Genomic DNA, 26,705 nt, shown 5'->3' with positions numbered 1-26,705 from the left:
TTGTTTCGTAATTGTGCACCAACGCAAATAACCACCTTATTTTCAACATTTTCAGCTAGAAAATGCCGCTCCTCCGTACGTTCTTAATATCACTATTAATGATCGCCGATTTGAGATGGAATGACCCTATTTCGAAGCTGACCGCATGTTACTTGGTGTGGTAGTCTTATTATTTTGAGCACCGAGAGATTCTTCACTTGTAATGGTGACACGCAATCCACAAACAAGTGAAAAATCTCTCTACAAGACCCCGGCTCGCTTGCACCTTACATTGAACACATTCTGAGATTACTTGTCTGATTGGCTAGCTCAGGAAGTGACCGTAATGCTTTTAACTAATCAGTTAGAATAAAATAACATTGCGTTTTCTCATACAACAAAAAATACCGAACAGAATTAGGTGATAGAACTAGCATGTGATCATCTAATCAACCGGTTATGGTGGGTGCCGATCCGCTAAACGCCCGACTAAAATTGCCCTCTCTTTGTTCCAGACGAGGTGAAGCCGCCGCAGCTGCCCCCAGGGGTCACCCAGAAGGACGTGGACCTGTTCAAGGAGACGAGAGAGAAGGCGAACGCGCTGCCCCCAGGCGGCGCTTTCGTCACGTCGCCGTCTCTGGCGATGTCCGCCCAAGGACGCTGCCCGGCCGCCATAGAGTTCGGCAAGTACGAGATCCAGACGTGGTACTCGAGTCCGTTCCCTCAGGAGTACGCCAGACTGCCGAAGCTCTTCCTGTGCGAGTTCTGTCTCAAGTACACGAAGAGCAAGGCGGTGCTGGAGCGCCACCAGGATAAGTGCACGTGGAGGCATCCTCCGGCCACCGAAATCTACCGGTGCGGGGACTTATCAGTGTTCGAAGTGGACGGAAACGTGAACAAAATATATTGTCAGAATCTCTGCCTTCTCGCTAAGCTTTTCCTTGACCATAAGACGCTGTACTACGACGTGGAGCCCTTCCTTTTTTACGTGTTGACGAAAAACGATAAGAAAGGATGCCACCTCGTGGGGTATTTCTCGAAAGAGAAACACTGTCAGCAGAAATATAACGTTTCGTGTATTATGACCATGCCCCAGTACCAGAGGCAAGGTTTCGGGAGGTTCCTCATCGATTTCAGTTACTTGTTGTCGAAGCGAGAGGGACAACCAGGCACCCCGGAAAAACCCTTATCCGATTTGGGTAGGGTCTCCTATTACGCTTACTGGAAGTCCGTGGTCCTAGAATACTTACACCAACACCGCAACGCCAAGTTAAAACTCACCGACATCAGTAAAGAAACCGGGATGTACTGCCACGACATAGCTCTAGCGCTACAACTCCTCGGCTTCGTCCGGTGCGTCTCGTCCGAGTCCGGAAAAAAAGTCGTCCTCTGTATCGACTGGACCAAAGTCGACACCCACGCCGAACGCGTCTCCAAGAGCAAAACCCGCATCAAAATCGACGTGGAGTGCCTGCGCTGGACCCCCTTACTCACCCCCACCGTCAACCCCTTCCGCGAAGAAAAGTCCGACGGCGAGAAGGAACCAACCCCCGCCGAAACCGCAGACATCGTCGTCCCCCAACCCGAGAAGATCATAATCGAGACGCAGCAAGGCGTCAAGATGAAGAAAGGTAGGAAGAGAAAAATCAGCACGGCACCTAAGACCCCCAAAACCCCCAAACCCGAACCCAAACCTCCCGTGACTCCCGCCCCTGTTCCCAAGAAGGAGGAAGAAGTGGAGGTGACGTCGTCCGGACGGCGACGAACTCGGCCTAGCAAGTACAACGAGACGACGTTCGCCGACGTCAAACCGAAAACCCACGAAAACAACAAGCGCAAACGCACCGAAACCACCGAACCGGAAGTCGTGGAGAAGAAACTCAAAATCGAACCGGAAGTGAAGTTGGTGAAGTGCGACGAGGAGATCGCGAGAATGCAGAGGGAGAAGGAAGCGCAGAAGAAGAAGAGTGTCGGGGCGAAGGAGAAGGTCGTGGGGGAGAGGTGGTCGCAGAGGAGGACGAAGAAGCAACAGGAGAAAAAAGAGGAGGTGGTGGAAGAGAAGGAGAAAGAGAGTCCTGTGGAGGAAGAGAAGGTGCAGGGGGCGACGCCCGTCGCGGCCGCCAAGACCCCGAAGCCGAGGAAGAAGAGGCCGTTCGTGAAGAGCAAGACGAAGAAGCAGATGACGATCCCCGAGATTATAAAGAGTAAGTTGAAGGAGAGAGAAAGCGAGAGCGAGAGTTTGGTGTCGGAGAAGAGCGACGACGAGGAAGGGGAGAAGAAGGAGAAGAAGGTTAATAGGATTTCGGCTGAAGAGGACTCGAGTGCGGAGGCGGACGACGAGATGGAGAAGGACGAGTTAGCGCCGAAAGCGTTCGAAGTCTCGCCTAACACCAAGTATAAGTTGCCGAAGACTAGTCCCGCGAAGACCAGTCCGGCTAAGGAGAAAGTGGAGGCGGCGAGGAAAGATCTCCAGAAGGTGGAGGAGGCGGAAGCGAAGAATCCAGAAAAGGTGGCCGACAAACCGAAGTCGCCCACGATGTACTCGTCGACGACCTCGGAATCGGAGACCGAAATCGACGGCCAGAAGATTAAAACCATCCACAAAGAAATACTAGAGATTAATAAACCCGTCGTTGTCAATAATCAGATAAAGCAAGAAGACTCACCGCCACAACCTAAACCCGAAGAGAAAGTCGAAGCGGACCCGGTGGAAGCTAGTCAGAAGACCGAAGAAGCTGTAGCGGAGGTCGAAAAGGTGGCGGAGCAACCAATCGAGTTCGATCGAAAGTCGTCTGACATGGACATTGAGAAGATCGATGACGATAGAAACAAGATTGTTGTGCAGCAGCCACCACCTCCTCCAGCGACGCCTAAACCGGTGGAAGAAAAACCTAAGGTTGAAGTTGAACCTGAGCCGGCGCCTAAACCCGAACCGCCTGTGGTCGAAGAAAAACAACCAGTAGAGCAAAAACCGCCGACTCCACCTCCTGAGAACGTACCGGTGATCATGGAGAAGAAGCCGCCAAAAACCGAGCCGCCTAAAGCCGAAACCCCCAAAGCAGTCGAGCCGATTGTAGAAAACAAAACCGTGGTGGTGCAGAACGAGCCCAAGCCAAAAGAAAAAGACAAAGAGAAGGAGAAGGAAGCGAGTTGTAAACCTCCTACGGGTAGCAAGAGCGAACCTAAACCGAAACATGAGGAGAAGCGCCACCACGACAAACCCAAACCCACCAAAGTGCACATGGAGAACCCTGAAGGTCTCCTAGCGAAGACGGACTTCGGCATGGCGGCGCCACAAAACTACCACCACATGCCGCAAGCTCAGTATAACCAGTGGCAGTGGAGTATCCCGTGGGATAAGTCCATTTATTACGACCCCACGAAACGCGAGTACGCCAGTTACCCCATGCCACTGCAGTTCCCTCCCCTGGACATGCTGTCCAAGCAGCAACCGAGCTGCGAGAAAGAGAAGCTCAAAGCGCACCGACACGAGGCCAAACAGAGCAGCAGCAAAACGAACAAAGAGAGCAAAGGCGAGAAGAACGCCTCTCCGAAGAAGGAGGAAAAGGGGAAGTCTCGCAACGAAAGCGAGGCGAAGAGTTCGTGCGCTGTCCAAAAAGTCGCTCCTCCGGAAAAACCCCCCAGTGCGATCAAGAGTAAGTCCGACGGTGGCGATTCCCAGAAAGCCGAGGTCGCGGAAATGGCGCAGCAACAGCAACAGGTACAACATCAACAGCAGCAGCAGCAGGCGCAACAGCAGATGCAACCGCAACAGCAGCCGCCGCAGATGACGACTCCTTCGATTAAACACACACCTCCGACTCCTTCTTCCACTGACAATATCCCGTCGATGGGTGTGTACACTCCCGATTCCACGACAAATTCCGTGCACAGTTTGCATTACGGCCAGTGCGATCTCGATGTTGCTCAATTAGGTCTCGAGTCGCCGGCGTCGATTTCCAGCGATATGGCCTCGCAGAATTCCGTCGAACCGGTGAGACCGCCGTCGGTGTTGCCGGTGAGCACGGCGCAACAGCCGCAGACCAACTACGACTGCACTGTACAGCATAATCTTCAGCAGAGTGGGTTACAGGTGAGGAAACAGAAATTGCACGCATTATTACTTATTTTTCTTAATTACGTCGCCTGGGTACTAGTTTGCCACATGAACCAGCCATTGGTCGGGGAATTTTTAAATAAATAAATTAATTGATTTATTTCGAACGGTTATCTATATATTGGTACTGATTTCTCAAATAGTATATTTTAGAGACCCTAGATATATAAAACGTTTAAAATGGTAAATTTTTGTCGAGAAGCACGGATTTTATACCTAGACTCCGCCCCTTGGTCCAACAACGAATGAAAAATTCATTACATTTGAGGTTGGGACGGGCGGGTGGGGCTTATTTCTTGACTTTTTTTTGTTTGACATATATAGTTTTCGTTCAACAAAATGATAAAAACATTTTAATAATAATGAAAAAACTTTCAGAGTTTAAAAAATATATATTTGTAGTCACTGCTACACGTGTTTCGGTACACAGTACCGTCTTCAGGCAGAAGAGAAACTGGGGTTTTACAGAGCTATTCCTGAATTTATACCTGATTTAACAATGGTGTTTTCAAATTTATGTTAAGTAAGGGAGATTTGTTTATTTCGGTTTGGTCGTTCATTAGTGTATTTAATTTATTGTTACCTATTTATTTCCAGACATTCTAACGCGTTTAATTTTGCGCCTTTATTTTCTATGTGTAAAATTTTGAATTCGTCGGTGAAATTATGCTGTTCTTGGATAAGGTCTGAGCCCTCTGCTGTCCGAGATATTTATGGCCAGATTAGAAACCTCTATTTTACAACATAAATTATTTAAACATTGTATTTACTGGATTAGATATGTGGATGATATTTTAGTGTGTTTTAACGGTACAAGTAGGCAATTAGATATGCTACATAATTACATAAATTCGTTACATAGAAAAATAAAATTCACAATAGAAATAGAAAGCAATAAAACTATCAATTTTCTGGACCTTCAAATCAGCCACCACAAGAGTTACCATGAATTTAATATCTACCATAAACCTACTCATACAGATACAACTATTCATAGAACGTCTTTACATCCTTGGAGTCACAAATTAGCCGCATATCAATCAATGTTACACAGATTGTTGACTGTCCCCTTATCTGAAAATAACTTTGAGGTCGAACTTAAGAGAATAAAAATAATAGCTAAAAACAATGGTTATTCGGACGAGATCATAGATAATATGTTAAAAAAGAAAATTAAAAAAATCACATCAGCATTAATATATCCTTTAATTAAAGAAACCAATCAATATAACATTTTAACTCATTTTGGAAAACTTTCTATTAAAACTGCAAAAATACTGCAAAATGCAGGCTATAAAATTTCCTTCCGTACCAACAATTCTTTACATAAATTAATAAACAATAGTAAAGACAAGTCACCTAAGAAATCGAATTCTGGAGTTTACATGCTAAGTTGTGGTGACTGCCCCTTAGTATACATCGGACAAACAGGGAGAAAATTTGAGGAAAGGATAAAAGAACATAAATCAGTATTTGTCAACAAAAAATCAAATTCTACGTACGCGAACCACCTTATCCAAGAACAGCATAATTTCAACGACGAATTCAAAATTTTACACATAGAAAATAAAGGCGCAAAATTAAACGCGTTAGAATGTCTGGAAATAAATAGGTACAATAAATTAAATACACTAATGAACGACCAAACCGAAATAAACAAATCTCCCTTACTTAACATAAATTTGAAAACACCATTGTTAAATCAGGTATAAATTCAGGAATAGCTCTGTAAAACCCCAGTTTCTCTTCTGCCTGAAGACGGTACTGTGTACCGAAACACGTGTAGCAGTGACTACAAATATATATTTTTTAAACTCTGAAAGTTTTTTCATTATTATTAAAATTAATATGGAGTTTAAACACGTATCAGCCTCATCAATACAAACATTGATAAAAACATATTTCGCATGCTTGATTCTTGTAGAGAAAGTCGTCACGATTGAGATGAGGGTGGGTGGGCGGGGTTTGTATTTTGCGTTTTTTCTCAATATATGCACGTAGTTTTCTTTTCCAGTAAATTTATAAAGAAATGTGGGCACAAAATTTACCATTTTCAACATGTTTTCAGTTTCTTGTTGTGAAGAGAAGACCATATATTAAGAAGAAAAAAAAAGAAGGCAAAACATAAGCCCCGCCCACCCACCCTGTCTCAATTGTGGCGATCTTAACTGCAAAATCCCTTAGAGGGTATAGCATTTGCCAAAATCAGTATTATCTTAATAAAGGTACTAGCCCCGCCCACCCACCACCTATTTTCTCAGAGGATATGTTATTTGCCAAAATTAGTCTTATCTTAGCAAGGACTAGCGACGCCCACTATTTTCTTAGAAGATATGGCATTTGCCAAAATCAGTTTTGTCTTAATAAAAGTACTAGGGTCTCTAGTATATTTAAAACTTCATAAAATCGGGAACATGCTTCATTGATGTTTTTATAGAGGTTAAAAAAGATCAATCTGTTGCGAATAATAACTCATGTACTAAATATAGATTTGTTGTAACTTTAAGGGCCGGTTGCATAAACGCAAATCAAATTTAATCTCTGATTAAGAACACTTGTAACTATAATAATAACAATCGTTACTATGGAGTTAGTCAGAGATTAAATTTGATTTGCGTATATGCAACCGGCCCTATGTCAGTTTCTAGTGCAAAATTATTAACAACTCTGGGTGCCTATTGTACAATTTGTTTTTCGTCGATTATTCGATAGTTCGATGCCAATCACTAGAGGCGAAAATCACTTGCACAGCCTCTGGTCTATGCGGCAACCCAGTTCTCAGGCGATGTGTTTCAAAGTCAGATTTTAAAACTCTGAGTTAGTTCGGCCCTCGACTGAAATAGGCTTTCTCGCAGGTCCAACAGAACGCCGCCGTGCCCGCGTCCAGCCCGAACGTGAACGCCGCCCCCATGCAGATGCCCCAGCAGACCACGCCCCACCAGTCCGGCTCGAGCAAGCGTCAGATGCAGCAGCCCCGTAACCGCTCCAGTACTCCGTCGACCAATAAGCAACAAGCCAGCATGAAACTCACACCTCCCGCTCAACAGCACGCCTCCGTCCAGCAGCAGCAGCCGCCGCCGCCGCAGCAGCAGCAACAGCAGAACCGCCAGCGCGCCACGCCCCCGACCGCCCAAACCCACCAGCACATGCTGGCCAGCCCCACCCAGAACCAGCAGGTGCAGCACCAGATGCAGCAGCAGCACCACATGCACCACCAGGTCGCCATGCACCAAAGCTACAGCCACCACCCCCAACTGAGCGCGTCGCCCATGCACCACAACCCGCACCACCCCCACCACTCGGTCATCAACTCCGGGAACTACATCCCGGTGGCGGTGAGCACGCAGGGTTTCCCGGCGCAGGGGACCAGCACGTACGTAAGCGTGCCCATGACGACGGTGATCCAGCACCGGATGAGCGCCCAGCAGAGTCTGGGGGCCACCCACCAGAAGCTGGCGCCGTCGCCGTCGTGCGCGGTCACCAGCGGGACGAACTTCTACATCCAGACGAACCCGCACCCGCACGCGCACACCCCCACGCCCGCCCCCACGCCGGCACCGCAGGGCAACCCGGGCCAAGGCGGGAACTCGAGTTGCAGCCTGGCGAAGCTGCAGCAGCTGACGAACGGGCTGGAGATGATGCCGCCGAACTCGTGCAGCACGATGACGCCGCCGCCGAGCGCGATGACGCTGTCGCCGCCGCCCACGCACCACCCGCACGCCACGATGACGCCGCCGCCGACGCACCAGATGATCCAGAACCAGACGGTGAGGAACTTGGCGCCGTCGCCGTCGGCCATCCAGTCGCCGGTGTTGGGCTACCACCACAAGTACTACCAGACGAACATGAACGTGAACCAGCTGGGCGGGGCGGTGACGCCGCCGATCGGCCAGAACTTGGGGCGGTCGAGGAATTCGACGAACGTGTCCGTGCAGCACATGCAGACGACGTCGAGCCGGGTCAGTCCGAACGTGGCGGCGCTGAACCCGATGTACAACTCGCTGAACGGGTACAGGATGGCGGCGCAGCAGGCGCCCGGGCCGGTGACGGGGTACATCACGAACACGCCGGCCGGGTTCATCAACAACGCCCAGATACCGATGCAAATGGGCGTGATGAACATGGCGCAGACGCAGTACCAGGACCCGACGGCGATCCAGAGGGCGCAGCAGAACACGATGTACACGTACGGGTACATCAACAGCGGGTTGATGCAGCCGCTGAACGGGACGATGAGACGTTAAGAGTGTAGTGATATGTTTTCGTTTGTTTTCGTTGAAATCATGCCTTATCCGGTTAAACGGCGGTTTTCGCAGGCTGTGCAGGCTACATGATCTGATTGTAGAAATAAACTGTTGTGTTGTTGTACATACAAGGTGTCGGCACCTTGACTTTATTTGTTGTTTATTTGATCGGCCTGATCAAAATGCAGATTTTATCGAAACTGGATATTTTGTAAGATTTTTTAAATGTTTAAGAATTGACAGACGTTTCGGAACGCTTATTTTGATAAGAAGTAAGAAGACTTGGAGGTTTTACTTGATTATCGTGTATATTAAGAGTATTAATTTATTTGAAAACAACTACTGTAAGATATTGTAAATTTTGTGAATACTATATTAATATTAAGTAACATTTAAACAGGGACAAGGTTTTGAGATGACTAGTTATTATTTCTTCACACATTGTTAACTCGAACTAATATTGTTTTTTCTTTTTTCTTGTAAAGCGCAATAGATTTAATGATAATCAAAAAAATACAACTAATAAAAAATAGTCGTAAGTGTTTGATGTTTTTATCACTTATTTTTATTTTGTGTAGCACTGTGATTAGATTTGTTAGCTTGTTTCTTTAACATTGTGTATGAGCAATTTCGCTGTATAGTTTACATTTGTATAACTACATGATATTAAAAAATGTTAGTTTTTAATTGTAGGTTTATTTTATGCTAATCCAGAATTGCTCTCTAACCCACCCAGATACACCAAGTCTAATATTAAACGTTACTATAGTCCGTTTACTGAACAGATGGAATAGTCACGTGCGTATGAAGTCTGCCTCCCGGCTAAGCCTATGACATCCAAGTTGAAACTTCGACGGGATATTTGAAAGTATTAATTTCAAGTTCATGGCAATTTGGTTGGTAACCAATGTCGTATATGCAAAAATCCCTAATGAAAAATTAAATTATAAGAGGATAGAATCCTTAATTAGTCTCACGCGCTGACAAACAAATCGTTTTGTTAATGAATCAGTTTATCCAACGTGAAGAAAACGTTTCATGGCTCCTTTTGCCTAAAAACATAAACTTCAATATCAAACGTCTTTACCATTTGATTTATTTCAATATACGCAAGGTGTATTGTTGGTTGCATATACCACCATACACGTTTTTGAGGTTATATTTAAAATCCAAGATTCAAAATTTTGATTCATTCAATTTAAAGTTTAAGTCATAACTTTTCTCAGTAAAAGTTTTGCTAATGTGTGAAAGAGGTTGAAAATTTTGTATTAGTGTTGAAACGTGATTTTTTTACAAAATAGATGACCTACGTTGTGATTCAAATGCCGAAATGTGGTGTACATTTTTTTGACAAAGTTCCTTAGTGATTATGAAGGGATGTAATCAAAACTCATTACTTTTACTCGCAACCCAACCTCCCTTTTATGTAATTATAATTTCACAGTTGTATCAGACAAGGGTTTTTTGATCCATTGTTTTAAGGATAATACAATATCTGACAACAGTTTTCCCTACTTTAATTAACCATTTCAGAAACTAAGTAAAAACAAAAATAACCTGCAGTTTTAAAAAACAGTGAACTCGACAGAATATTTGAAAAGTTTCGCCGTGATGAATATTTTTTAATATAATTTTAACTATTAATAAATGTTAAAAAACACGTGTTTGAATACCTAGCTGGTGTCACTCAGTGTTAAAATACACACAATACATTCATTTGTTACAAAATAACTTTAAATAATTGACGTCCCTCTTCTAAATTGCAAATTTCTCATTCTACTTATTCATATATTTATAGCTGCAGTGCACGTGACCTCCCCACGTGCTAAGGTCAACCCTAATCGCTCTACCCACGACCTCGCCTAAAACCCAAACCTTAAAATTACTCTCGTAAACAAGAAAACCTCGTCTTTTATTCCCATTATAACAACACAATATAAAAAACTAAGTACACCCAGCCCCCACTCCTACTGCTAGGGCTGAAAGGTGGCCTTTCCGCTAAACGTACATCCACTCCTTTGCACAATTTGAGTGGCCGCCCAAACCCCGCACCGCACGCAGACGTCCAGAGGCTGCTCTTGTATGTACTGCGCCAAGAAACCGCCGGCGAACGCGTCACCGGCCCCGTTCGTATCCACGAGTTGCTCTCTGGTGAGGACGTCCACCGGATACTCGGTGATCTTTCCGTCGCGGGCCAGAATGACCGGGTTGTGGCCGTTGGTGATGACGCACACCCGGGATCTGGCCTCGTTTTGCTTGGGGAGCTTGCAGATTTTGAGGGCGATTTCTTTTAAGTCTTTCGTGCCGAAGTTTTGCTCGGTGGCGAAGGTCTCAGCTTCCTGAAAAACAAAAAAATTGAAATGTGTGTCGTGTGTTAGTTAAGTTGGTGTAGGTCGGACTAGAGTTTGCCGCCTCTCGGAAATAGCTTCGATTGCTATATTAAAGGTCGGGTCAATAGCTCATCGTGGACATTATTGCAGTCATGGTGAAATGCGCTCGATGTGGGTAATTTTCAGTTTGATGATGGAATTGACTATTTAGGAATCCGACAAATGTCAAATTTATGCAGCGCCAGTGGTGCAGATTACTTGAATCCGTTATTTGAAAGAGGTGGCAAAGTTTAACATTTGATATTGTAAATAAAATTTTTCACAACTGGAGTGAGTTTAAAAAATCACTTTTTCAGTTTTTTTGGAAATGACATCAACTTGTTTTATCAAACAGAAGGTGGTCTGTTTTTGAAGTGTGTTATACAGAACTGTTTTTTTTATTTTTCATCGGTATAATATTTGACATGAATTTTACAAAATGATTTTTTTGCGGCATCGCAACTGGTAATGTATTTTTTCTTTCGATAACACTCGAAATTGCGTGATCATATAAATTGATTATTTAATGTAAATTTTCTGGGAAATTTAATTAAATGCGATCAATCACCATTTTTTGCTTGACTCTATTTAGATAGTAACTTTGGATAATAAAATGTCTTACATAACAGCCGAAACTAGTGGAAAATAATTTATGGAAACAAATATTTTTTTATTAAAGAAAAATTTGACGTTTCCGAAAAACTAAAGACGATATTTTCTAAATTATTTTAAAGAGCTCTTTACGATAATTAACTGTTCTAAATTACAAACTTAAAACGACTGAGATACTAAAGTGGGAATCTAGTTTTTTTTTCGATAACGCTCGAAATTGTGTGATCATATAAATTGATTCCTTTGGCATGTGTATCGATAACAAAAATTGAATGTTTTGTTTTACGCATTTTTTTTTGTATTACACCGACAATACAAATTTCACTTCAATGGAAAACAATAGTGCTACCACTGCAGGTTTTTTAATTAGTTCCATGGCTGGTTAGATGCCGTTCTTATTGACATATGAAAAAAAGTCCTCAAGTAGGCCATGAAATTTATTTTTAAAATAATCATGAAAGTATTTTTTTATATTACAATACTTCCCTAGCTTACGCTCGAGAAGAAAAAAACCATAGCTCTTAATTTTTACAAAAAAAAAAAAAAAAAATTAACCCATTTACTTAAAAAAAATGTTTTTTTTTAATTTTCAAGTGATGTACTTTTTATACTTATTTGAAAAAGTAGAAGTCTGAAATTTAAAACCGTATATTAAAAAAAAGGTTGAAAATCACTATAATCTTAACGTTACGTCATTTTGGTTTTTCGGAAATGACCTCAACTTCTTTTTTCAAACAGACGATTTTTAACAGGACGTTTTTGTAAATTCTGGGTAACTGAATACTGGAAAGAATCAGTTAAAAACATGGTAGTTCCATTAAAAAACAAAAATTATTTTAACTTTCTGCGAAATTAAAAGTGATTTGTAAAAATTAACTACAAAAATAAAATCACATAATTATGTATTTACATTTCTATGCAACGTTATTGTACAATTTTGATTTTTTTTGCGATAATCTGGATTCTAAACACTCAAGGCGGATTCATAAAGCACAAGTATAGGAGTAATTTAAATAGTATTTACCATTCAAAATTTTGCCGTGACGTCAGCAAATTATTGGAAATTATTCAAAATTTTGTTAGCGTTTTACCGTTTACTTACACGAAATTCTTAAATACAGGGTGAATCAGCTAAAAGGGAACACCCCGAATAACTTTTTGATTTATTAGCCAAAAGTAATTATGTTAAATTAAAAGTAATAGAGCATTTTTTTCTTAATTATTCAGGTAAATTAAAAAAAATGTAACGAGTTTTTTCTATTATTTTGCTTTCTGCCAATTATTTCATGTTAATGAACCGATGCATACATAGAACTCATTCGTCTTTATTTATAAACTAAATTCCGTTCACATAGGTTCATAAATCAAAAAGTTATTCGAGGTGTTCACTGTACATATAAAATTTGACAAGAATCAGTCCCGTAGTTTTGGAGAATATCTATTTAATAAAAATGAACACAGATAAGAGACAAGCAAACAGAAATGGAAGACTAATTTTTTTTATACTCTGGAGGTCATGAAACGTCGGAAAAACACGAAAGTATTTTTATCGAGTCCGTCGGCCGACTCTCTACTTTTACGTTTTCTCGATCTTTCATGCAAACCGTTGAAATCTTCAAAATATTTTAAAGCTATGATAAGCATAATAAATTTTTAAGCAAAATATATTTACTTATCCCCTCCAAAAAAATGATGATGTCAGCTTAAAATTCAAGTGTGCAAAATATGATCAGTTTATACTTGTAATTCATCAATACATCCAAATTTTTTTGATTTGCTTATACAGGGCGACTCAAAAAAAAAAAAATTAATGAATCAATCAATTTATTTTATTGAATAAATCAAAATTGCGAAAATGAATACTTTGAAATCTTGCAGATGTTTTAAAGTTATTGTAACGAAAAAATATATCTGTTTATTCCCCCCCAAGAAATTGATGACGTCACCCCAAAATTTTGCCGCATAAGTTCTACCCAAAATGTGTACAGTATGATGAGTTTTTATTTGTCATTTATCATTGTTTCATATTATTTAAATTTGCCCTCTGTTTCCTTAGAAGGTACGTGATTTGCCAAAACTCTTTTTATCTTAGCAAGTACTAGCCCCGCCCACCCACCCCCTATTTTTTCAGAGGATTATGTCATTTGCCAAAATAAGTCTTATCTTAACAAACACTAGCATTTTGACAAATGACATAATCCTCTGAAAAAATAGGGGGTGGGTGGGCGGGGCTAGTACTTGCTAAGATAAGACTGATTTTGGTAGATGACGTACTTTCTAAGAAAAGAGAGGGTGGGTGGGCGGGGCTAGTTCTTGCTAAGATAAGACTGATTTTGGCAGATGACGTATTTTCTAAGAAAAGAGAGGGTGGGTGGGCGGGGCTAGTTCTTGCTAAGATAAGACTGATTTTGGCAGATGACATACTTTATAGGAAAATGGAGGGCGGGTATGTGGGGCTAGTACTTGCTAAGATAAGACTGATTTTGGCAGATGACGTACTTTCTAAGAAAATGGAGGGTGGGTGGGTGGGGCTAATACCTGCTAAGATAGGACTGATTTTGGCAAATGACTACCCTTTAAGAAAACAGAGGGTGGGCGGGTGAATTGGCACTTTTGACTTTGTTTTAAATCTTAGATTCTACCGCTTGTCAAAATAGAATTCAATTACCTCTGTACAGTAAATAAAATAAATCCGTGCAATAAAAAAAAAAGTGGGCGGAACTGAGTTTAGCTTTTTTTCTTAAGAGTCTTGTAAGCAAGTAGTAGCCCCGCCCACCCGCCCTCTATTTTCTTAGAGTATATATCATTTGCCAGTTACTTTTATCTCAGCATGTACTAGGCCCGCCCACCCGCCCTCACTTTTCTTACAGGATATGTCATTTGCCAAATTCAGTTTTATCTTGGCAAATACTAACAAAAAAAATGAAAAATTGGAAAAACGCAGTTTGAAAAATCGAAGACGTTAAAAACTGAATAATCGAAAAGTGGGATAATTAAAAATTGAAAACTCGTGAAATTTATTTTTCAGAGCCAATAAGAATGAATGATCAAAACGGAATAGGGGTGGGTGGGAGGGGCTACTTTTGATTTCAAATGACATCTTCTGAGAAAATAAGAGGGCGGGTGAGCGGGGCTAGTACTTGCTAAGATAAGACTGATTTTGCTCAATTAATCTTGTAAGAACTTTCTACTTCAGGAGCGAGGAAAGTTCTGTTGAAACTACTTTCGACCAATTTTTTTTATATTATAATACTTCCATGCACTTACGCTCCTGAAGTAAAAACTACAACTCTTAGTTTTTTAACAGGAAAAATTAACCCAATTATCTTAAAATAATAATAAAAATTGTTTTTTTTTTAACTTTTGTAGTGATGTAGTACTTAGTGTGGAACACGTTTGATTTACTATTAAAAAAAATCAATCAAAAGGTCTGACTTATTTGAAAAAACAGAAGTCTGAAATTTGGAACCGGATAAAAAAAACTACCAAACAGGCGATTTTCAACTGATTTTTTTTGTAAATTTTGCATAACTAAATACTAAAAAGTACAGTACTTGAAGTACAATCAAACTAGGTCTTTTAGAAAACGTTATTGTACAATTATGAATTTTTGCGAAAATCTGGATGTTAAAAACTCAAGGCGGATGCATAAACCACCAGTATAGGAGTACTTTATAAAATTTAAATAGTATTTATCACACAAAATTTTGAGGTGACGTCGGTGAGTCAGCTAAAAGGGGACTCCTCGAATAATGTTTATTTATTGAATGAAATACTTTTTAGATTTTGCTATTTTTTACTTCAAAAAAAAAAAGTAAAAATAGGTTTAACTTCACTATTAATTAATTTTCTGAAAACAAATAAAACGTATCAAAAGTAATAAATATTAAACTTTGCAGAGTATTTTTTTTTCTCAATTTTATAGTAAAATAAAATTCAGATATATTAAAAAAACGTAAATTGTGTTAACATAGTTTCATAAATTAAAACAATATTTGAGGTGTCCTCTTTCAGCTAACTCACCTGTACATTTAAAATTTGACAAGAATCAGTCCAGTAGTTTTGGAAAATATCTGTTTAATAAAAATCAACACAGACGATATACAGGCAGACAGAAACGGGAGACCAATTTTTTATACTCGAATTTATGAAATGTCGAGAAAAAATATTTTTTTTTATATATTACAATACTTCCTTAGTTTACGCTCGGAAGTAAAAACTATTGATTTTTTAACAAAAAAATTAACCCAATTATCTTAAAATAATAATAATAAAAATTGTTTTTTTTTACTTTTAAAGTGATGTAGTATTTAGTGTGGAACACGTTTGATTTAATATTAAAAAAAAATCAATCAAAAGGTCTCGCTTATTTGAAAAAACAGAAATCTGAAATTTGGAACCCTATATTTAAAACAAAAAAAAAACCTACGAAACAGGCGATTTTCAACTGATTTTTTTTTGTAAATTTTGCATAATTAAATACTGAAAAGAATCAGTTAAAAAGTAGGTAGTTCCATTAAGAAAAGGGAAATTATTTCCACTTTCCGAGAATTCAAAAATTGATATGCAAAAATTTTCTACAAATTTAATACCACATAATCATGTATTAGAATAAAAAAAGTGACATATTAGAATCAAACTCAGTTTTTTAGAAAACGTTAGTGTACAATTCTGATTTTTTGCGAAAATCTGAATGTTAAAAACTCAAGGCGGATTCATAAAGTACAAGTATAGGAGTACTTTGTAAAATTTAAATAGTATTTACCACGCAAAATTGTGAGATGACGTCATCAAATTATTGTAAATTATTAGGTAAATGTTGTTAACGTTTTACCGTTTACATGAAATTCTGAAATACAGGGTGAGTCAGCTAAAAGGGGACTCCTCGAATAATTTTTAATTATTGAATGAAATACCATCCAAACTTTTTAGATTTTGCTGTTTTTTACTTCAAAAAAAAAAAGTAAAAACCAGGTTTAACTTCACTACTAATTAATTTTCTGAAAGCAAATAAAACGTATCAAAAATAATAAATATTAAACTTTGCAGAGTATTTTTTTTCTCAATTTTATAGTAAAATAAAATTCAGATATATTAAAAAAAATGTAAATTCTGTTAACATACTTTCATAAATCAAAACAATATTTGAGGTGTCCTCTTTCAGCTAACTCACCTGTACATTTAAAAGTTGACAAGAATCAGTCCAGTAGTTTTGGAAAATATCTGTTTAATAAAAATCAACACAGACGATATACAGGCAGACAGAAACGGGAGACCAAATTTTTTATACTCTTGAATTTATTAAATGTCGAGAAAAACGCTCGGAAGTAAAAACTATTGATTTTTTAACAAAAAAGTTAACCTAATTATCTTAAAATAATAATAATAAAAATTGTTTTTTTTTTACTTTTAAAGTGATGTAGTATTTAGTGTGGAACACGTTTGATTTAATATTAAAAAAAATCAATCAAAAGGTCTCGCTTATTTGAAAAAACAGAAATCTGAAATTTGGAACCGTATATTAAAAAAAAAAAAACAAAAAAAAACCTACAAAACAGGCGATTTTCAGCTGATTTTTTTTTTGTAAATTTTGCATAATTAAATACTGAAAAGAATCAGTTAAAAAGTAGGTAGTTCCATTAAGAAAAGGGAAATTATTTCCACTTTCCGAGAATTCAAAAATTGATATGCAAAAATTATCTACAAAATTAATACCACATAATCATGTATTAGAATAAAAAAAGTGACATATTAGAATCAAACTCAGTTTTTTAGAAAACGTTATTGTACAATTCTGATTTTTTGCGAAAATCTGGATGTTAGAAACTCAAGGCGGATTCATAAACTACAAGTATAGGAGTACTTTGTAAAATTTAAATAGTATTTACCACGCAAAATTGTGAGATGACGTCATCAAATTATTGTAAATTATTAGGTAAATGTTGTTAACGTTTTACCGTTTACATGAAATTCTGAAATACAGGGTGAGTCAGCTAAAAGGGGACTCCTCGAATAATTTTTATTTATTGATTGAAATACCATCCAAACTTTTTAGGTTTTGCTGTTTTTCAGATATATTAAAAAAAAATGTAAATTCTGTTACATAGTTTCATAAATTAAAACAATATTTGAGGTGTCCTCTTTCAGCTAACTCACCTGTACATTTAAAATTTGACAAGAATCAGTCCAGCAGTTTTGGAAAATATCTGTTTAATAAAAATCGACACAGACGACATACAGGCAGACAAAAACGGGAGACCAATTTTTTATACTCTAGAATTTATGAAATGTTGAGAAAAAACAAAAGTTTTTTTTTATATTACAATACTTCCATAGTTAACGCTCGGAAGTAAAAACTATTGATTTTTTAACAGAAAAATTAACCCAATTATCTTAAAATAATAACAATAAAAATTGTTTTTTTTTACTTTTAAAGTGATGTAGTACTTAGTGTGGAACACGTTTGATTTAATATTAAAAAAAAAAAAATCAATCAAAAGGTCTGACTTATTTGAAAAAACAGAAGTTGAAATTTGGAACCGTATAATTAAAAACTACGAAACAGGCGATTTTCAACTGATTCTTTTTTGTAAATTTTGCATAACTAAATACTGAAAAGAATCAGTTAAATGTAGGTAGTTCCAATAAGAAAAGGGAAATTATTTCCACTTTCCGAGAATTCAAAAGTGATGTGTAAAAATTCTCTAAAAAATTAATATCACATAATCATAAATTACAATAAAAAAAGTGACATATTATTAGATAGCACTTAAAGTACAATCAAACTCAGTTTTTTAGAAAACGTAATTGTACAATTCTGATTTTTTGCGAAAATCTGGATGTTAAAAACTCAAGGCGGATTCATAAACCACAAGTATAGGAGTACTTTGTATAATTTAAATAGTATTTACCACGCAAAATTGTGAGGTGACGTCTTCAAATTATTGTAAATTATTAGGTAAATGTTGTTTACGTTTCATCGTTTATATGAAATTCTGAAATACAGGGTGAGTCAGCTAAAAGGGGACTCCTCGAATAATTTTTATTTATGAGTAAAGTAAATTATAAGTAAAAAACAGGTTTAAATTCACTATTAATTAATTTTCTGAAAGCAAATAAAACGTATCAAAAGTAATAAATATTAAACTTTGCAGAGTTTTTTTTTTCTCAATTTTATAGTAAAATAAAACTCAGATATATTAAAAAAAATGTAAATTCTGTTAACATAGTTTCATAAATTAAAACAGTATTTGAGGTGTCCTCTTTTAGCTAACTCACCTGTACATTTAAAATTTGACAAGAATCAGTCCAGCAGTTTTGGAAAATATCTCTTTAATAAAAATCGACACAGACGACATACAGGCAGACAGAAACGGGAGACCAATTTTTTATACTCTAGAATTTATGAAATGTCGAGAAAAGACAAAAGTTTTTTTTTATATTACAATACTTCCTTAGTTTACGCTCGGAAGTAAAAACTATTGATTTTTTAACAGAAAAATTAACCCAATTATCTTAAAATAATAATAAAAATTGTTTTTTTACTTTTAAAGTGATGTATTACTTAGTGTGGAACACGTTTGATTTAATATAAAAAAAAAAAAATCAATCAAAAGGTCTCACTTATTTGAAAAAACAGGAGTCTGAAATTTGGAACAAACTACGAAACAGGCGATTTTCAACTGATTTTTTTTTTGTAAATTTTGCATAACTAAATACTGAAAAGAAACAGTTAAAAAATAGGTAATTCCATTAAGAAAAGGGAAATTATTTCCACTTTCCGCAAATTCCAAAGTGATGTGTAAAAATTATCTACAAAATTAATATCACATAATCATGTATTAGAATAAAAAAGTGACATATTATTAAACAGCACTTAAAGTACAATCAAACTCAGTTTTTTAGAAAACGTTATTGTACAATTCTGATTTTTTGCGAAAATCTGGATGCTAAAAACTCAAGGCGGATTCATAAACCACAAGTATAGGAGTACTTTGTAAAATTTAAATAGTATTTACCACGCAAAATTGTGAGGTGACGTCATCAAATTATTGTAAATTTTTAGGTAAATATTGTTAACGTTTTACCGTTGATATGCAATTCTGAAATATAGGGTGAGTCAGCTAAAAGGGGACTCCTCGAATAATTTTTATTTATGAGTAAAGTAAAAGTATAAGTAAAAAACAGGTTTAACTCCACTATTAATTAATTTTATGAAAGCAAATAAAACGTATCAAAAGTAATAAATATTAAACTTTGCAGAGTATTTTTTTCTCAATTTTATAGTAAAGTAAAATTCAGATATATTAAAAAATATATAAATTCAGTTAACATAGTTTCATAATATAAAACAATATTCGAGGAGTCCTCTTTTAGGTAACTCACCTGTACATTTAAAATTTGACAAGAATCGGTCCAGTAGTTTTAGAAAATATCTATTTAATAAAAATCAACACAAACGACGTACAGGCAAACAGAAACGGGAGACCAATTTCTTATATTCTAGAATTCATGAAATGTCGAGAAAAAATGAAAGATTTTTTTATATATCACAATACTTCCTTAGTTTACACTCGGAATTAAAAACTATTGATTTTTTTTACAGAAAAATTTAACCAATTTATCTTAAAATAAAAAAAAATCGTATTTTCCAAGTAAACTGCGTTGGTAAATTAAAAAAAAAAAACGCTGCTAATTTCGGCGAGGATTTCGTTCCAGGGTTACATAGTGACAACCTACCACTAGAAATATGTGACTTACAAACACAATTTATGTTTGTTGTGGTCTTTAGTATAATAAATTTTTCCGAGAGGCGGCTTAAATAGTGGGTAACACGTTTTTGCGTAAGCGGCACATTCGATTTGAATAAAAATAATTAATTTGGGCATTATATTCCTGTCTGTGATCAATTTGTTTAATTAAAGTGTTCAAAGGAAAATACGTAATTGGTCTTTTTTAAAGCTCAAGCTATGTAGTAAAATGATGTCATTCACTAAACAATAAAGTGAATTATTTTTCTGATTATAAAAACAACCGGAACGAAATTATTAGTTCCGGATTTCTACGGTTACGAATAATAAACAAAGGTGTTCTTCTGTATGTTATGTAACTTTCAAGGTGAATATCTTCGTTAATAAAATAACTATATATAGGCTGGTCTTGAAATAAAAGTTGCATCCAATTTTTGATCAGAACATAACACAATACACAAAAATGTGTAATAAAATATTTTTTTAATGTATATTAGTATATTCTTTGACGCAATAAGAATGACTACACGATCTGATAGTGGTTGTCAAGTTTGTAGTGCACTTATTCGTGACCACCTGTATATACATTTAATCCCCACAGAAGTGAAAGGATGTACACGTTACATAATGCAACTTTTGTAGCGATTGCAATAAAATTTTAGATACAGTGTGTGTACAGTTTACGTGGCTTGATGTTACCCAACACCAGTGTTTGTCAAAATGAAAATCTCTGACCCTTATTAACCCTAGTGACATATGATAAGATTACCGTCTCATTTCCAAATAGTAGATCAATATAAGGCATGACTTGCATCAGAGGCTCTTTGTACAGTTGCGAAACAAACGGTGCACTGAGATTCATAATAAAGGGGCGATCATTAGCTAAAGCGTGTTTAGCAGTTTCTAGAATGGTTGGAGGACTCACGGTGAGGAAGAAACCCTGCAAAATCTCAAAATCAACAACACTCTTCTACAAAACACACACCTCACCGAAATATAGAAATACTGTGCCCCCTCAATCAGCTTGCGATTCGCCGGATTCTTAATATGATCAATCGTGAAGCAATTCGCAGCCCCCAAATCCGCACACAGCGACCTGTTCGGGCCAGTGATCAAGACGGCACACGTGCCGGTAGGAACTGTGTCATTCAACTGATAAATCACATTAACTCCTTCACTCTGCGCCCCCTCTTTCAAAATCTGGGAATACTTGTCGGTGCCGACGCACCCGAAAAACGTTGTCACTCGGGGCTTTTCCAGCAGCCATTGGGCTACTCGGAGCGTGTTCTGGACGCTGCCCCCAGCGATGAATTCGGCTTTGTATTGATCAATCAGGTCGCCGGTGAGGTTCTTGTGGCTTTCGTCCGCTAAGATCGCGTTGTTTTCTTTCATGTTGTATTTCTGGAGGAACTGTTTGTCGACGTTGGCGGAGATGTCGAGCAAGGGGTTGCCCATGCCGAGGAGCAAGTTTTCTCTGGAATGGGAGTTTTTATGGGTTTTTACGCGGTGGTCAACGTACCTTAGGTTTTCGCCTTGCATTTTTTTTGCCAGGTTGTTTACGAGGTGATTTTGGGGTGTTTGTTGGAAGAACGTGGGGACTTCGGACATAACCTTTATTTAGATAGGTCGGCGTGACATCAACTACGAAGCTTGCGTGTGTGTGGCTCATTAAATATCATTATGGTTACAAAACCATTGGGCTTTTATTTATAGATTATTTGTTGACTACTTATAGAGATAATGAATATTTAATGAGGTGGCCCAAAACGTAATATTGGTTTAAAAGGGAGATTTTAAGTTTGGCGGGCAGGGGGCGATAGTTGACAACGCAGATGGGTTGGTAGCACTGCAGAAATTATTTTTTTGGAAATTATGTATCAATTAACGTTTTATTTAAATGACAGTCCTTGCGAATTAATTGCTGAATAATATTTATATTTAGTTAGTTTTTTACGCTCTAAAAATTGTAGCTCAGGATGCCAACAAGAGAAGTTAATTTCACCAGTATTTCAAATTGCGTTAGTGTTTTACATTTTGGCATTTTCAAATTCTATTTATTTATAACCAGTTTATTTTCATGGGGTGATGTTTCGTTACATCCAAGCACCTGCATAATTTTAATAAACTGGATTTTCCTAGGTAACTATCTCAGCTGAAGCTGGTTCTTAAAATTCAACAAAACTTGAACCACTACTTTAAAATTTATGAATTTGATCCTTGGTCCTGATTTTTGAGTTTCAGAAAACAACGACGTGTCTAAATTGTAAACAAAATTTTACGTTTTACGGCTTTATGTAATTTTTCAGAATATTACATATTAAAATAATAATAATAACAAAATAGTGCCACTATAGAATAACAATTTCAGCATAAGTATTTGCTTGAATAGAATTATTTATTTATTGTTTTGAGAGGTTAATTACTTTCAAGACTGCGTATAATAGGTAAATTAATTTCATTTCTCTATATGTAGTCGGAAAATAATTCCACCAACTCCAATATATTCCTATACCTAATTCTGTGTGAAGTCAAATTAATTCCACTTCAATTAATTTAGTAATATATGGTATATAATTGGTAATTTTAATTACATTAGCAGTTTTCTCAAAAGGTTCCATTAAATCGAAAAAAGAAAATCTCACAAAAAATTATTATCAATCTTAAAAATAATTGTTAAAATTTTGTACAGTTCGGTAAAAAAATTTGAATAGTTTCCATGAATAAAAAAAATGTTCAAAAGTGCTAAAAATGGACACAGTCCGAATTGATGAAGCCATCAAAAATTAAATAAATGAATGAATAAATAAATGACTAAATAAATAAATAAGCAAAATAAAAATTTCATTTTTAAAAAAGTTGTCTAAAAATTGTGAAAAAATTTAGGGACATAGATCTCGACATACTGATTTCAAAAATATAGTGTGTTGTTAGTCATGGAGCAACATTTTCGAAAGAATCGGTACGAAATGCGAATTTTTTAAAATTTCTAAAAATTTCGATATTTCAACAGTCGATTCCGGAAAAACGGTTGCAGTTATCAAAGAAACGAGGCCCGAAGTGAGTTCTAGAGCTCGAAATTTACAAGAAAATTTATTTAGTTAAGTTTCGAAGATGTCAAAATTTGACCGAAATTTGAAAAATTGAAAAAAATTCACTTTTAAAAAAGTTGTCTGAAAATTGTGAAAAAATTCAGGGACATAGATCTCGACATGCTGATTTCAAAAATATAGTGTGTTGTTGATCATGGAGTAACATTTTCGAAAGAATCGGTATAAAATGCGAATTTTTGAAAATTTATAAAAATTTCGATATTTCAGAGGTCGATTCTGAAGAAACGGTTGCACCTATCAAGGAAATGAGGCCGGAAATGAGTTCTAGAGCTCGAAATCTGCAAGAAAATGTGTTTAGTTAAGTTTCGAAAATGCCAAAATTTGGTCCAAATTTGAAAAACTGAAAAAATTTCAATTTTAAAAAAGTTGTCTGAAAATTGTAAAAAAATTTAGGGACGTAGATCTCGACATACTGATTCCAAAAATATAGAGTATTGATGGTCAAGGGGCAATATTTTCGAAAGAAACGTAACGAAATGCGAATATTTGAAGATTTCTAAAAATTTCGATAATTCAGCGGTCGACCCTGGAAAAACGGTTGCAGTTATCAAAGAAACGAGGCCGGAGCTGAGTTCTAGAGCTCGAAATTTACAAGAAAATGTATTTAGATAAATTTCGAAATTGTCAAAAATTGGCCGAAATTTGATAAAAAATTTCATTTTTAAAAAAGTTGTCTAAAAATTGTGAAAAAATTCAGGGACATAGATCTCGACATGCTGATTTCAAAAATATAGTGTGTTGTTGGTCATGGAGCAGCATTTTTGAAAAAATCGGTACGAAATGCGAATTTTTGAAAATTTCTAAAAATTTCGATATTTCAACGGTCGATTCCGGAAAAAGGGTTGCACTTATCAAAGAAATGAGGCCGGAAATGAGTTCTAGAGCTCGAAATCTACAAGAAAATATGTTTAGTTAAGTTTCGAAAATGTTAAAAGTTGGCCGAAATTTGAATAAAGGGAGACCATTGAAAAATTTAATTTTTAAAAAACTTGTCTAACAATTGTGAAAAAATTCAGAGACACTGATCTCGACATGCTAATCCCAAAAATATAGTGTGTCGATAGTCACGGAGCAAAATTTTCAAAGAATTGGTACGAAATGCGAATTTTTGAAAATTTCTTAAAATTTCGATATTTCAGCGGTGTATTCCTGAAAAACGGTTGCAGTTATCAAAGAAACGAGGCCGGAAGTGAGTTCTAGAACTCGAAATCTACAAGAAAATATATTGTGTTTAGTTAAGTTTCGAAAATGTCAAAAATTGTGTCCGAAATTTAAATTACGGGGGACCAATGAAAAAATTTCATTTTTAAAAAAGTTGTCTAAAAATTGTGAAAAAATTCAGGGACATAGATCTCGACATGCTGATTTCAAAAATATAGTGTGTTGTTGGTCATGGAGAAACATTTTCGAAAAAATCAGTTAGAAATGCGAATTTTTGAAAATTTCTGAAAATTTCGATATTTCAACGGTCGATTCCGGAAAAGCTATTGGAGTTATCAAAAAAATGTGGCCCGAAGAGAATTATAGAACTCCAAATCTACAAGAAAATGTATTTAGTTAAGTTTCCAAAATGTCAAAATTTGGTCCAAATTTGAAAAACTGAAAAAATTTCAATTTTAAAAAAGTTGTCTGAAAATTGTGAAAAAATTTAGGGACGTAGATCTCGACATACTGATTCCAAAAATATAGAGTATTGATGGTCAAGGGGCAATATTTTCTAAAGAAACGTAACGAAATGCGAATATTTGAAGATTTCTAAAAATTTCGATAATTCAGCGGTCGACCCTGGAAAAACGGTTGCAGTTATCAAAGAAACGAGGCCGGAAGTGAGTTCTAGAGCTCGAAATCTACAAGAAAATGTGTTTAATTAAGTTTCTAAAATGTCAAAAATTGGCCGAAATTTGAAGAAGGAGGGACCATTGAAAAAATTTCATTTTTAAGAAAGTTGTCTAAAAATTACGAAAAAATTCAGAGATGTAGATCTCGACATGCTGATTCCAAAAATATAGCATGTTGATGGCCACGGAGCAACATTTTCGAAAGAATCGATACGAACTGCGATTTTTTGAAAATTTCTAAAAATTTCGATATTTCGACGGTCGATTCCGGAACAAGGGTTGCACTTATCAAAGAAATGAGGTCCGAAGTGAGTTCTAGAGCTCGAAATTTACAAGAAAATGTATTTAGTTAAGTTTCGAAAATGTCGAAAATTGGCCGAAATTTGAAGAAGCGGGGACCATTGAAAAAATTTCACTTTTAAAAAAGTTGTCTGAAAATTGTGAAAAAATTTAGAGACGTAGATCTCGACATGCTGATTCCAAAAATATTAGCATGTTGATGGTCGTGGAGCAACATTTTCGAATTAATTGGTACGAAATGCGAATTTTTGAAAATTTCTAAAAATTTCGTTATTTCAACCGTCGATTCTGGAAAAACGGTTGCACTTTTCAAAAAAATGAGGCCGGAAATGAGTTCTAGAGCTCGAAATCGACAAGAAAATGTGTTTAGTCAAGTTTCGAAAATGTCAAAAATTGGCCGAAATTTGAAAAAATTTTATTTTTAAAAAAGTTGTTTAAAAATTACGAAAAAATTCAGGGACGTAGATCTCGACATGCTGATTCCAAAAATATAGTGTGTTGATGGTCATAGAGCAACATTTTCGAAATAATCGGTACGAAATGCGAATATTTGAAAATTTCTTAAAATTTCGATATTTCAACGGCCGATTCCGGAAAAACAGTTGCAGTTATCAAAGAAACGAGGCCCGAAGTGAGTTCTAGAGCTCGAAATTTACAAGAAAATGTATTTAGTTAAGTTTCGAAAATGTCAAAAGTTGGCCGAAATTTGAAGAAGCGGGGACCATTGAAAAAATTTCACTTTTAAAAAAGTACTCTAAAAATTGCGAAAAAATTCAAACATGTAGATCTCCACATGCTGATTTCAAAAATATAGTGTGTTGATGGTCACGGAGCAACATTGTCGAAAAAGTCGGTACGAAATGCGAATTTTTGAAAATTTCTAAAAATTTCGATATTTCAACGGTCGATTCTGGAAAAACTGTTGGGGTTATCAAAAAAACGAGGCCCGAAGTGACTTCTAGAGCTCGAAATCTAGCAGAAAATGTGTTTAGTTAAGTTTTGAAAATGTCAAAATTTGGCCGAAATTTGAAAAATTGAAAAAATTTCGCTTTTAAGAAAGTTGTCTGAAAATTAAAAAAAAATTCAGGGACGTAGATCTCGACATGCTGATTCCAAAAATATAGCGTGTTGATGGTAATGGAGCAATATTTTCGAAAAATTTGGTGTGAAATTCGAATTTTTCGAAATTTTTAAAAACTGCGAAATTTCAATAGACAATTCTAGATAAACGTTTTAAGTTATCTAAGAAATGAAACCAGAAGTGACTTCTGCGGCCCAAAATCTACAAGAAAATGTATTTAGTTAAATTTCGGCTATAAAAATTCGATTTAAATAAATTACCCATAAAAGGAAAATAAAAAAAAAACGCCCAAAAAGGACGACAAA

General features: G+C 36.4%; 2 protein-coding genes across 4 annotated transcripts in view; one reads left to right on the top strand and one right to left on the bottom strand.

The window, feature by feature from the left end:
• Window positions 1–9,027, top strand: part of LOC135123322 (histone acetyltransferase KAT6A) — a 96,553-nt gene extending 87,526 nt beyond the window's left edge. For 2 of the 3 annotated variants that reach the window (XM_064047858.1, XM_064047860.1), the window contains exons 5-6: window positions 495–4,072; window positions 6,940–9,027. In XM_064047858.1, coding sequence (XP_063903928.1) covers window positions 495–4,072; window positions 6,940–8,340 — 4,979 coding nt within the window. In that variant the 3' untranslated portion in view covers window positions 8,341–9,027. The remainder of the gene's footprint in view (window positions 1–494; window positions 4,073–6,939) is intronic. The other variant, XM_064047859.1, reaches the window with a different exon arrangement.
• A 1,204-nt stretch (window positions 9,028–10,231) lies between these two features.
• Window positions 10,232–21,861, bottom strand: LOC135123324 (uncharacterized). Its single transcript, XM_064047861.1, has 4 exons — window positions 21,591–21,861; window positions 21,062–21,545; window positions 20,841–21,011; window positions 10,232–10,679 (listed from the first exon to the last, which is right to left on the bottom strand). The coding sequence occupies exons 1-4, from the start codon at window positions 21,677–21,679 to the stop codon at window positions 10,314–10,316; spliced, it is 1,110 nt and encodes a 369-aa protein (XP_063903931.1). The 5' UTR covers window positions 21,680–21,861; the 3' UTR covers window positions 10,232–10,313.
• Window positions 21,862–26,705: the final 4,844 nt, after the last annotated feature.

Source organism: Zophobas morio, unplaced genomic scaffold (genome assembly GCF_036711695.1).
Source record: "Zophobas morio isolate AGI-343-1 ecotype UQ-CSIRO unplaced genomic scaffold, CSIRO_AGI_Zmor_V1 ptg000006l, whole genome shotgun sequence".
Lineage (NCBI taxonomy): Eukaryota > Metazoa > Arthropoda > Insecta > Coleoptera > Tenebrionidae > Zophobas > Zophobas morio.
This window is presented reverse-complemented; position numbering and strand designations above follow the sequence as displayed.

Bases quoted from the DNA above. Each gene is read 5' to 3' on its own strand.
- LOC135123324 (XM_064047861.1), bottom strand. From the start codon at position 21,679: ATGTCCGAAGTCCCCACGTTCTTCCAACAAACACCCCAAAATCACCTC. The intron at 21,546-21,590 runs GTACGTTGACCA...CTCCCATTCCAG, and splicing joins ATGCAAGGCGAAAACCTAAG to AGAAAACTTGCTCCTCGGCA. The intron at 21,012-21,061 runs GTGAGGTGTGTG...GAGATTTTGCAG, and splicing joins CACAGTATTTCTATATTTCG to GGTTTCTTCCTCACCGTGAG.